The 12,572-nt window shown below is 52.0% G+C and overlaps 4 protein-coding genes across 4 annotated transcripts; 2 read left to right on the plus strand and 2 right to left on the minus strand.

Moving 5' to 3' along the window:
- Nucleotides 1-1,122: 1,122 nt before the first annotated feature.
- Nucleotides 1,123-7,157, plus strand: PtrM4_149710 (PRP38-assoc domain containing protein; the record flags this gene model as incomplete). Its single annotated transcript, XM_066110006.1, has 5 exons — nt 1,123-1,454; nt 1,499-3,466; nt 3,520-6,054; nt 6,135-7,050; nt 7,116-7,157. 5 exons carry the CDS (start codon nt 1,123-1,125, stop codon nt 7,155-7,157), a joined length of 5,793 nt encoding a protein of 1,930 aa, XP_065959989.1.
- A 112-nt stretch (nt 7,158-7,269) lies between these two features.
- PtrM4_149720 (Chromo domain containing protein) lies at nt 7,270-7,944 on the plus strand (the record flags this gene model as incomplete). The annotated part of the gene is made up of 1 exon (XM_066110007.1): nt 7,270-7,944. One exon carries the CDS (start codon nt 7,270-7,272, stop codon nt 7,942-7,944), a length of 675 nt encoding a protein of 224 aa, XP_065959990.1.
- A 1,050-nt stretch (nt 7,945-8,994) lies between these two features.
- PtrM4_149730 (putative transposon polyprotein integrase) lies at nt 8,995-9,294 on the minus strand (the record flags this gene model as incomplete). Its single annotated transcript, XM_066110008.1, has 1 exon — nt 8,995-9,294. The coding sequence occupies one exon, from the start codon at nt 9,292-9,294 to the stop codon at nt 8,995-8,997; it is 300 nt and encodes a 99-aa protein (XP_065959991.1).
- A 456-nt stretch (nt 9,295-9,750) lies between these two features.
- On the minus strand, nt 9,751-10,797 carry PtrM4_149740 (SOG2 domain containing protein; the record flags this gene model as incomplete). Its single annotated transcript, XM_066110009.1, has 3 exons — nt 9,751-10,200; nt 10,258-10,326; nt 10,375-10,797. The coding sequence occupies 3 exons, from the start codon at nt 10,795-10,797 to the stop codon at nt 9,751-9,753; spliced, it is 942 nt and encodes a 313-aa protein (XP_065959992.1).
- Between the last annotated feature and the right edge of the window lie 1,775 nt (nt 10,798-12,572).

Consider the following 12,572-nt stretch of genomic DNA (forward strand, 5'->3'; position numbering starts at 1 on the left):
AAGAAATAGAAGATGTAGAAGTAATTAAGTTTAACTTTTAAAGTAGACTCCCGCTAGCTAGCACGTCCTTAAGTGTGTTTTTTGGGTTCTAGGTGTAGACGTACGATCGAGCTAGCTGGCGCGAGTATTTGTATGAATATAGCGTAAGAGAAGTTAAGAGAATCAAACGTACTGTAGTCCGCAGAGAGGCTGTGTAAAGCATAGAATGCAGCTAGAGTGGGAGTTGAACGGTGAAGTAGATGAGAATGGTGAGGTGGATGGGAACCGTAAGGTAAGTGAAGTGGGCTTTATAATAAGAGATTTAAATAGCAAATAAGTTATTTAACTCTCTTTTACTTACTACAGGCTTTTCTTAGCTAGCGACTTGTACAATGCTATTATTCGTCCGCCGTGCCCCACTAATATTGTCATGGATCAAACCCGCGACCTCTAGTAAGCGAGGTGGCCCGTGCGCCTTAAGCGAAGGCCACAGCCGAACACCAAAGTTCGACCCGCGCAGGTCTTCGAACCTGCACGCAATATCTCACTTAGTACTTAATACAGATACGGTCATCTCAACTATTGACGTCCCTCACACTATATTGCGTCTACCATACGGTACCTAGGACACGCGCGGAAAGTGACCGCACCGAAGAACTCAGCGCGCAATCAGTATTGCTCGTGACAGCAACCCCGCAACCCCGCGGCTGAGACGGCGACAACTCGTCCCCCATCTTCGGTCACAGACCCGCATCAGGATAGCTCGCGCGCCGCCAACTGGGACTTTGAGGCTCTGTTATACGACTGCGGAGTGGAACTCAATTGTCATTGGCCCTCGTACGCGCGCGATACAAGCTATTGTGCTGACAGCGGAAGGCGTGTTGTGCTGGAAGCCCATCATCGAAGGACGTTGCCAGTACCGCGTCGCGATTGAGAGTATCGCGATTGCACTGGAACGATTGCGACGGTATCGCATCACCTTGGTGACTGGTAGACGGTTTGGCTCACCGCTTTACTTCGAGCAAGGAGTCAGGAGTGTGACAGCAAATAATCAGCTGTGCTCCCCGCCCACATTTGACGCACTCTCTCACAATCATAACCACTCTCTTTCTCCACCTACATTAACCACACCCAACACCTTAAATGTTTAGAACTATCAACGCCATTAGCGACAACGTCTCTACCGGCGGCCGCCACCCCCGCCGATCTAGCGACATGCAGCCTCCTCCACAGCCCAGCGTGACTGACTTCCCTATTGGCCGCAAGAAGCGCAAAGACAAAGCGCCCGCGACCCCCGCAGCCAAGACTCCAGCCGCGAGCGACCTAAGGATACTGCATCCGACACCCAACAAACTATTAGCCAAGGCCCCGCTCCTAAGCATGAGCCTGTTCGTCGATCCGAACCAGGCCGTCGAAGCACCTTCGGCTACCCCGCACTTCCAGTTACAGAAGGAGACAGCCAAGAGCCCACAATGGTACCACACGACCCTGCCGACATCTACGATGTTATAGTTGGCAGTTGTCGACTCCAATCCCTCAGAAACAAGAACGTCTTGTCTGCCAAGATTACTCACTCTGAGTTCACGTTCATCACTATTGTACAAAACGAGACTGAGGATGAATTTGAGCTGTACCTAGGCCGAGAATCTCCCCTGGAAGAATTCCAAGTCCCCGTCTGCACTGACGACGACTTATTGGAGCTAGCCACTTCAAACACCGCGTTCCTGCGCTCTCTAGCTATTGAGCTCATGAAGTTCGCCGCTGCTTGCGCTCCTATCCTGGACGCGAACATCGATGCAATAACCAAGGAAGCTCACGAAGCCGCTGTTAACCGCTTACGCCTTCGCATCACTAAGGCTGAAGCTAAGCTTAGCTGGTACGAGAAGGAAGTCTCAAAGCTGACTGAGACTATTGAGACTACTAATGCTGAGTTGGAACACACCAACCGAGAGCGTAATGAGCTTAAGCTAGAGGTCGAGCGCTTTTATCGTCCTTCATCCTCCAAGACCGCCGGTTGCACTAACCCTACTCACCAAGACTGGTATGAGGACTGGAAACACGAAGAAGCGCAGTCCATTAAGTTCCACGGCCTGTACGAGGAGTTCTTCAGGAAGCACCAGGAAGAGCGCGCCCGCGCAGACCGCTATCACCAGCAGCGCGCAGAACGCGACGCCGACTACGAAGATGTGGTCGCCCAGAACTGCGCACTTGAAGAACAACTTGTCCAAGCTACTGAGAATACCCGCAAGCTAGAGACCTCTCTAACTCAGCAACAGCGTGAGTACAATGACGTTGTTGCGCGCCTTCAGCGATATGATCATAACTTCCGCCCGTACACCTTGCAGCGTCGCGAGGACCGCGGTCGTAACAGTCATCTATCTACTCAGCGCAACCGACGACACGAGTCACCTGAGCGCCGTACAGATCGCCGCACTGCATCACCTAACCCGTATCCTAGCCGACAAGCCACTCCTGTTGTTACTCGGCCTGCGCCTCGCCCTCGCGGCGACTCTCACTCAAGATCGCGCTCCCGCTCCCGCCGAGATCGCGCGAATCCGTTGAACCAAGATCCTCACCGATATATCCCTCCTCCATACAACGGCCAGCAATCAGTACAACAGGCAGCGTCCACAGTTGGAGGTCTAAGCCTTTCCTTTAAGCTCCCCGACATTGAAGTCTGGAAAGGCAACGATGATACCAAGAACTACGACAAGTGGCGTCGGTCAGCCATCCAGAAGTGCGAATCTCTGCCTGAAGACAAGCAATTGGCCTACTTGGAGATGAAGGTGGACGGCGCAGCATGGCAATATATTGACGATCTCAAGTTCGAACACTACTTGGACCTTCTTGAAGGACTGGACCCATACTACGCGCGCTCTACCTACGAGAAGGTCTCAGAAGCACAGTCGCAACTCGCTGATGGCTCTCTCAAGATGGGATCGTCTGAATCCTTTGCAGATTGGCGTGGGCGCTTTATGAGCGTGTGTCGCCTAGTGAAGCTTCCAGACAGCGCCATGATTGGCCACGCTCGCGCTTTCCTGCGACCTGGCCTCGCCGCCGCCGCCTCACACGCCTTTGACGATGAGCAAGAGAATGCTCTTGTCAAGTTCCTTGACGCCGCCCGCAAGTCTGATCTAACACAGAAACAGATTAATCAAGGCAAGACCGCTGCTGACAAACCTCGCACCAAGCCGCGCACGCGCTCCCCAAATGATCGTAATCCTGCACGAAAGGCTCGCTCTGGCCGAGGACAACATCGCGAAGCTACTACGACGCGCACAGAGTGGCAGAAGGACGCAATGGCTAAGGCTAAGGTCTGCTTCCGTTGTGGCGAGACTGGTCACCAGGCGCGCGATAAGAAGGGTTGCGCAATCTTAGACTGGGACCAAATCAAGCCTAAGCTTAGTAGTATGCATCTCTATGCTATGGGAGCGGACTTCGACGCCGAAGACGACGACTCTAATGCTTCCACTGAAGAGGAGCCTGAGTTGGACGACATGGGCGAGCCAGTTTCGGAAAACTAGACGCTCCTGATAACAGTCGCATTCAGGAGCTAGACTGGCGCAAGGACATACAACAGAACCGCGAGACGCGAGAAAACCATAACCGTCTCAAGGTCGCTGCCGCCAGGATACTATCTCCAGAAGTCGGAGATCAGGACAACTCACAAGACGTCCAAGACCACTACATCTCTGCGATCGCCGTTAAGGGCCATCTTCGATCTACTAAACAACTACGTTACGACTCCTACACCCTCACTTCTTCTAAGGAATGGAAAAAGACAACTACTCTTATCGACACAGGCGCTAGCGCTTCCTTTGTGAACAGGCGATGGGCTAAAGCCATGGGCCTGCCCATAATGTCTACCTCTTCACCTATCCAGCTTTCTCTCGCGGATGGGAAGGTTGTTGATACATTGAATGAAGCCGTGGAAATCCAAGTCAAACACGGCAGCCACTTATCACCAGTCGTGTGCTTCGTCGCTGACGTAGGAGACTTTGATCTTATCCTTGGTATGACTTGGCTGGAAGACCACGACCCCGGTCTCACCTTCTCACCGCGGAGCATGAAGTTCTCTTCTTCACATTGTACTTCATGTTGTCTCGACCACGGTCTCCCTGAGACAGTATACGGCGACGGCAAGACTCCATCACTTTCAGAATCTCGGCAAACCACGCCCGTGGGCGAGATCTGCATTATCACCGCCAAGGCCGCCTACCTCATGGCTGCGCACAACCCAGACGAAGCCATCTGGGTCGAACCACAAGACTGGGAGAAGCTTGCTGACCCTCCAGACGACAATAACGATTGCGATTTAGACTCCTTCAAACGCAACATCGCCCGCCTCGCCGCCGTCACACAAGAGGACTACGACCACTATATGAACAAGATGGAGAGTCCACATATGACGGAAGCGGAGATCCGCAAACTGGTGCCAGACTGGTTGTACAGCAAGATGCCAGACTTGTTCAGTCCTATACAAGCAGGGAAGTTGGCACCTCATCGCGAAGGCGTTGACCATGAGATTGACACCGACGGACGCATTCACAAGCCTAAGATCTATGGGCTCACACGAACGGAGACCAGGGCCATCAAGGCCTACATCGACGACATGCTCGGACGCGGATTCATCCGACCGTCCACATCTCCGTACGCGTCACCTGTCTTAGTTGTCAAGAAACCAGGTGGCGGACTTCGCATCTGCGTTGACTACCGTCAGCTCAACGCCATCACCAAGAAGAACCGCAACGCTCCACCCTCCATCAAGGAAACGCTGGCCCGCATGGCCAAGGTACGATGGATGACGATTGTCGACGTTGTGGCTGCATTCAACACTGTTCGGATCAAAGAAGGCGATGAAGAAAAGACAGCCTTTCTCACTCGGTATGGGCTATACGAATACGTTGTCATGCCCTTCGGCCTCTGCAATGCGCCTGGCACTTTCCAGACCTTTATCAATGAGACACTCCGCGAGTACCTTGACGATATCTGTACAGCTTACCTCGACGACGTCCTTATATACACCTGCGACGATGACGAGTCAGTTCATGAAGCCGACGTCATCAAGGTCCTCTCTAAGATACGCGACGCTGGCCTCCATCTTGATCCCACGAAGTGCAAATTCAAGGTCAAGAAAGTGAAGTACCTAGGCCTCATCCTCACTACAGAGGGCATCGAAATGGATCCAAAAAAGGTCTCCACTATACTAGACTGGCAAATACCGCGCTCAGTCAAAGACGTCCAGTCTTTCCTTGGTTTCGCCAACTTCTACCGTCGCTTCATCAAAGGCTTCTCCTACATCGCAAAAGCCTTGACAGAACTCACGCGCAAGGATGGCGAAGGCAAGGACCAGAGACATCAGTTCCCGCTCATCGCTGATAGCAAAGCTATACAAGCTTTCCATCGACTTAAGGACGCCTTTAAGACTGCAGGAGTCCTTGCACACTTCGATCCTGACCTAGAGACTTGGTTGGAAACCGATGCCTCAGATTTCGTTACTGCAGCTATCCTCTCTCAGAAGGACGCGACAGGAGTCCTCCGCCCAGTTGCTTTCCTATCGCACAAGATGAACCCTGCGGAATGCAATTATGAGATATACGACAAGGAACTCCTAGCTATTGTCAACGCCTTTGAGCAATGGCGCTTTGAGCTGTCTGGTACTGATGATCCTATTATGGTGTTGTCTGACCATCAAGCCCTTCAGACCTTTATGACCACAAAGCGCCTCAACAGACGCCAAGCCCGTTGGGCGGAATTCATGGCAGAGTTCAACTTCATTATCAAGTACAGGCCAGGCAAGCAGGGCACGAAGCCAGACGCTTTGACAAGGCGTCCTGGCGACCTACCCGAGTCACCCGACGACATCCGCCGTCGGCATCAACTCCAGGTAGTCATCAAGCCTGACCAAGTCGATCCTGAAGCGCGCGTCTGCACCATCAACATCGCCAAGGATGGAGGTTCTCGCCATGCAGTCTACCTCGCAAATCTCATCACACAGCGCACCCTTCCTGACTCTATCCCCGCAGTCGCGCAAATGCTGTATCAACTTAGCGAGGAAGACAACATCTCTGAACGGTACGCCGTCCTCGCCGCACTGCCTGGCATCGAGCCTGAGGGGGAGAAAACGGCGTCTCCCATGACCTCACGAGCAAAAGATCGCTCTGTGCAGCCGATAACGTTACAATCTCGCCTATTACAACGCCAATCGCCGCAACTAGTGCGCCCGCGATACCAAACGAGACGCCCGCCGCAATTAATGTGCCCGCGCCACCGAACAACGAGCTGACTATTGATGCTCTGCTTGACAATATCAAGGCAGCATACAAGGATGATAAGGTGTTGCAGGCGATCGTCAAAGCCAAGAAGGACGGCCTACGACGCCTGCCGTTCAAACTCATACATGGAGAAGAGCACCTCAGGCTGGAACTTGGCGATTGCGAGATCACCGACGAACTACTCTATGTGCGCAACAAGGTCTACGTCCCCGCCGGCGCCGTTCGCACCCAAGTTATTGAACAAGCCCACAAGAGCGTCTGCGGTGGCCACAGCGGCAAACATGAGTTATACTCCAAGCTGTCGCGATGGTATTACTGGCCTAGGATGACCACGGACGTCGCGCAATATGTACGCGCGTGTCTGACTTGCAAGAGGAGCAAAGCATACCGAGAAGGCAAGCATGGGCTGCTGCATCCGCTACCAATCCCCAGCAAATACTGGTCCAGCATCTCTATAGACTTCATCACTCACCTGCCGCCCTGCAGGCATAACGGTCAAACGTTCACTGACATCCTCGTGGTAGTCGACCGACTCACCAAGAAGAAGAAGTTCATCCCAATGGCTAGTATGACCACCGACGCCCTTGTGGTAGCCTTTATCGAATACATCTGGCGAGAAGAGGGCTTTCCTGAGGAGATTATCTCAGACCGTGGAGCGCAGTTTGTCTCTTACTTTTGGAAGCGACTATGCCAGCGTCTGGGTGTACGCCCGAAGTTCTCGACCGCTCACCATCCCCAGACTGACGGACAAACCGAGAACGCGAACTCCTACCTCAAGCAATACCTACGCGCCTATGTCAACTACGAGCAGGATAACTGGGCGCTTTTTCTGCCAATAGCTGAATTCGAAGCCAACTCCAGCACCAGCAGCACAACTGGCAAGTCGCCTTTCTTCGCGACTAAAGGATACAACCCACGGAGTGGCATTGAACCCCCTGCGCCAGCGCCAGGCGCTGCGACCTTGACTGCGCCTGCGCAACAAGAACGTCTCAACGCTGACGCTTTCGCGGATCGCATGAAAACGCTGCAGGACGAGCTGCGAGCTTCAATGCAATGGGCGCAAGCAAAACAAGCAGAATACGCCAATGAAGGAAGGCTACCCGCACCAGCTTTCAAAGTCGGCGACCAAGTGATGCTGGACACTCGCAACCTACGGACGAAAAGACCCTCCGCGTCATTAGACCTAAAGAACCGCGGTCCCTTTACTATCGTTCGCGCCATCAACAACACCGCATACGAGCTAGATCTTCCCGCTAACATGAAGCGCATCCACAATGTCTTCCACCCATGGCTCTTACACTTGGTTGACGACAACCCACTTACTGGACAAACACAAGATCCTGAGGTCCCTGCGGAGTTCGACCCAGAAGTGGAAGACGACACTGAATACACTGTCGAAGCAATCGAAGACTGCCGCATTAATAAGAAGCTTAAGGATCCTGCCGCCCGCGGTCGCAAGGGCAAGACTACCCAAGGCCTGCTCCAATACTTGGTACGATGGGCAAACTATCCCGACGGCCCCGACAATCCTTCATGGGAACCATACATGAACCTCGCGGACTCCGCTGACACTGTGACGCGCTATCACCTTGATCACCCAAACAAGCCGCCTATGCACAGGAAGTTTAAGTCTCTCACAGGCAAACAAGATATGCTGGTTATGCGACTTCACGCTCTTAGTCGTGTCTAGCCAGTGGTGACAACAGCAGACAAGACCAACAATAAGACTGGGATAATATAGTTGTGCTTGCTATAATCGAGGGCGTCGATAAGTTGTGCTAGAAATAGGACTTATAGACGCTGTGCTCGTGGCAAGGACTAGACTGTCAAAGTTACTATTGTTAAGACAAGATGCTAAGGTCACCACGCCACGATGATGATCCATAATTACTGTGCACAGACAACGGGAATAGAATGTAGTAATGGAATGGACACTGCAAGCGACACGCTTGGTATGCAGCAGTTTTGCGATATAGGTATCTCCTTTGTATACAATTTTAGGCAAAAAAAAAAAAAAAAAAAAAAAGGCAGTTCGAGCGTTGGAACTTGCTCTCTTTTTTGGGGGGGTAGTGTCATGGATCAAACCCGCGACCTCTAGTAAGCGAGGTGGCCCGTGCGCCTTAAGCGAAGGCCACAGCCGAACACCAAAGTTCGACCCGCGCAGGTCTTCGAACCTGCACGCAATATCTCACTTAGTACTTAATACAGATACGGTCATCTCAACTATTGACGTCCCTCACAGTCTAGGCTTAGCAAGATCCTTAAAGACTACATTGTGGCGCAGCTGCCTGATGTGCTTACACAGATTAAAAGCGGAATTCAAGAATGTACAGAGAGACTGGAAAAACTCGGCGCATCGCAAGCTACGGCGTAAGAGCAGCGACAGTATCTCTTACAAATTAGTCAATCCTTTAGTACCCTTGTCAGGGCTGCCATCGATAGGCAATACTCAGACTCTTTCTTCGGCGACGCCTCGACCTTAGAAGGCTACCAAAAGCGTTTGCGAGCTGTGCTTCAGAACATATTGATAGATTTCGCGGAAGATATGCGCAAGAAGGGTCACACGTATACAATCACTGACGGAGATCCTACCACGCTACCTTTTCACATATCTCGTTCAGACTACGTCGCAAAAGTCACAAGACTTCTCAAACGTAGTAGAAGCCGAGAGCTACCAGGAACGTTCGATCCGCTCATCGTTGGGCAACTCTTCCATGAACAACGTGAACCATGGGCGAAGCTAGTTGGCTGCAATAAGAGCTCCGCGAGTTCGATCCTCTGTGATACCGTTGGCGCGCTCTGCAACACCATTGCGAGTGGCATCATATGGTGGTGATGTAACTACCTCGATACCCACGGTATCAAAGTACTGCTTGTTGCTGGCGTTAATAAACTCGCGAGCGTTGTCGGTATAGATAGTGATAGTAAAGCCTTTGCCCTTCATAGCTTTGCACCAACTAACAAGCTGCTGGCCTAGTACAGCGCGGCTGTCTAATGTGAATAGCCACTGTCGGTGTGACTTGCCATCTGTGATAGGCATGAAGTAACGCTCTCCATCTATTCCAGGTGTAATGATAGGGCCGACGATATCGACATAGACCTTGCCAAGTGCTGTATTAGGTGGAGTTTGTTAAATTCGAGAGATGTTTCGCTTTAATTTAAAGAGGCCGCAGGGTTCGCAGTTAGTAACAGTAGAAGTAGTGAGCTTCATCCCATGTACAACTTTTGCAGTATCCTTAATAGCGTCTATTCCAGCGTGTCCCATAATATGATGCCAGTCGGTGGCTGGCTGTGAAGATAAGGGCTCATCGGCAGAGCTTCGATAGCAAACAAGAGAGGCGTATAAGAGAGCGGCCGGTGCCTTAGAAGAGTCTGTAACTACGAGAAAATTAGGTATACCGTCGATCTCTAGTAAGTAAGCTAGCTCCTCATCTAAGGCAGTGTACAATTTGTCCTTACCCAAGTGATACCACACTCCCGCGCGCTTGAATGGAGCTTAGGAGATAACGTTGGTGGCAAAATCGGGGCAGTAGAGGACGTTTTGGAGTGAGATCTTCTCTATTGTTCCGTTAGCTTTGACGACTTCAAGGCGTACAGTGCCAACGCCGGCGGCGGTGGTTGATCCAGTAGAACCGTGTACGTCATTGTCGATTAGAGCGTATTCGTGAAACTTCGAGCGGTTATTGAAGACGTGCTGGTTGGCGGCGGTGTTATAGCAGTACCGCTGTTGATAGTCGTGATTGGAGACTGCCTTCTTGAGGAGAGTCGGAGAGACGAAGGTGGCGACTGTCACGTATGAGTGAGCATCGTACTGATCAGCATCGTCGTCGTTGCTGTTCTTGGCCACTGTAACGTTTGTACGAGCTGCTGCAGCTGCGGCCTTCTTAGCGGCATTGTCTGCGGTGCGCTTCTTAACGTTATCTGGGGTGAGAGAAGGGTGAAGTTTCTAGCAAAGCTCATTAGGTCCTAGGTGCTCTCGCTTGCAGTGATCGCACATTCCAACAGGCTGAGGAGTACGCTTCTGTTGGTTGTTATTGCGCGTCGGCAGAGACGAAGGAGTGGGAGTAGAGTTCTAGTTGCTGTTGTTGCCATTGCCGCGGCCATTTAGGCGTGTGAGAACGCGCTTCTCCTCCGCTTGTTTAGAGACGGAGAGAAAAGTCTTCACGGGCTCATCTAGGGCATGGCGTAGGTGATCCTCGAGTGACGCCACGAGCGTGTCAACAGACCATGTATGGCCTTGACGGAGGTCGTTATTGCGAGCTTCTACCCACTGTGGGAGTACACGAGCTAAGCCGTGAAGGAAGTGGATGATGAGCAGGTCTTCGACGTCGCGGTCGGCGGATGTACCAGGTACTGCTGAAGGCTTCTTCCATCCAAGTGTGATGCCTTGTACCGTGATATCATTGATCGTCTCGCGAAACTTTCCAATATAGTTGCGGACTGTGGGTTGGGTCTCAGCGCGGAGGTCGATGAAGGCAGTCCACGCGAGAGCAGCATTGGCGTAGTCACCGTTGCTGTTGAGGTCCTTGAGAGCCTTGTACATATCGTGGGCGGTGGGGCAAGTGCGCACCTGAGCTACGAGAGGCTTGTCAATTGATGAGAGTATGGTGTTTTGGAGTCGGGCATCTCGGGCGACCCATAAGTCAAGCGCAAGCTTGTCCTCTTTAAGTAGCTGTCGAGCCTCATTATTGAACGGTCCTATAGTCTTGTTAAGCTTGCCGACACGGTCAAGCTCGGCTTAGATAACGTCTGCTGAGGTGCCTAATGGATGAGTGACCGGGCGCTGCATGGCGGTAATGCGATACTTGTCGTCTGTAGCGTTAAATTCTGGGCGCGGAGCGCCATCTAGGACGGCTACAGCGCCATCAGCGGCTGCGTAATTGATGAGTTGTTTAATCTAGTCTTTCCAGTTTTTGCCGTCGGCTGCAAGGCGCGCGGTGACAGCTGTGGAGGATGTGTGAGTTGCCATCGCGGCGGACGTCGAAGATCGTTCGGCTGGCGATTTTTGGCTGTGAGTAGCGAGGAGCTCGTCGTCGTCCAAGCGATCGATGAGCTGCAAGCTGCGAGGTGGCGATTGCTATAGTGGCGCGCGATTGCGTCGTCACTGAGCTGTTTCGGCGGGGAGGGTGATGATCGTGATGAGGCGCGCGGGTCGTCAAAATATCTGATAGAATTATCGTGAGCGATTACGGGAGCGGGTGAGGGCTTATAACCTGTCAAGCGTCAAGGTTGGGGAGAATCATCATGTCGTATTAGAGCTATCGGGAAGAGGTCTATATACGCAGTGGGAGGAGAGAAGGAGCTAGGCCGTAAAGGTACTAGCGGGTAAATAGGTGGCTGCCTGGTTGCCCAAAGAGGAGCCAAGGGATAAGCCCTATGGCCGACAGAAGTTAACCACTGCCGCTAACGGGCACCTCTAGCTTAATAAACCTAGTTATCGGCTTAGTAAAGACGGTCTAATCCTAAGTAAACCTCTCCGCAAACATAGACAACAATTACTTCGTTAGGCAGCTCTAAGTGGTGTTAAATTTAGCCTAGAGGCGTATAAGACTATAGGAAACTTCGACGTATAAGAATTTCGGCAGGCAGCTGCGCTCTGGCTGGTCGACAACTGTCAGAATATGGGCATATTTTGGGTGGTGGACAACATCCGGGTGTTCGGAGCTGTGGATTCTGTGGATCAGTTAAATTAGTCAGCGCGCACAATCCACCGCGACCCAACTGATCGAACAGCGTTGGACAAGAACAGAACACGACATCAGACCAGAACAATACAATCGATCCCCATCATATTATTATACTATTATCCCCGTCTTTGATAACCCATCACAATCTGACAACAACAATAGACCACTCCGCGAGTTTGAGACGCCGGCTTTTCGCAAGATGATTAGGCTTGCTAATCCTGAGGCAGAGGTGATGAAGGTGGAGAAAACGTGTGCGAACTTGTTGTATTGGAGCTACGGGAGAAGGGAGAATATCTATGGTGCGCGCACGGAGCAGCTGACTAATCAGTGCCTGGCCAATCAGAGCAGGGGAAGCCTGATTCACCGTGAATACTAGTGAAGGCTCTCACCGCGTCTCGACAAGAGGCGGCGTTATGGAGGTCTTATAACAGCGTGTTAGCGTTCGTGATGAGGTTGTATAGTTGGCTACGGCCTTAGGTGGTGCGCGCGTTGGCTGAAGCCGAGAGCAAGGTACATATAAGCTTCGATGGGTGGACGACAAAAGGCGGCAAACGTGGCTTCTTTTCTGTAGTTGCTCACTACGCCAACAGTAAGGGCGCGATAGTTGACCTACCCATCGCGCTGCCGCAGC

This window comes from Pyrenophora tritici-repentis, chromosome 9, assembly GCF_003171515.1.
Source record: "Pyrenophora tritici-repentis strain M4 chromosome 9, whole genome shotgun sequence".
Taxonomy (NCBI): Eukaryota; Fungi; Ascomycota; class Dothideomycetes; order Pleosporales; family Pleosporaceae; genus Pyrenophora; species Pyrenophora tritici-repentis.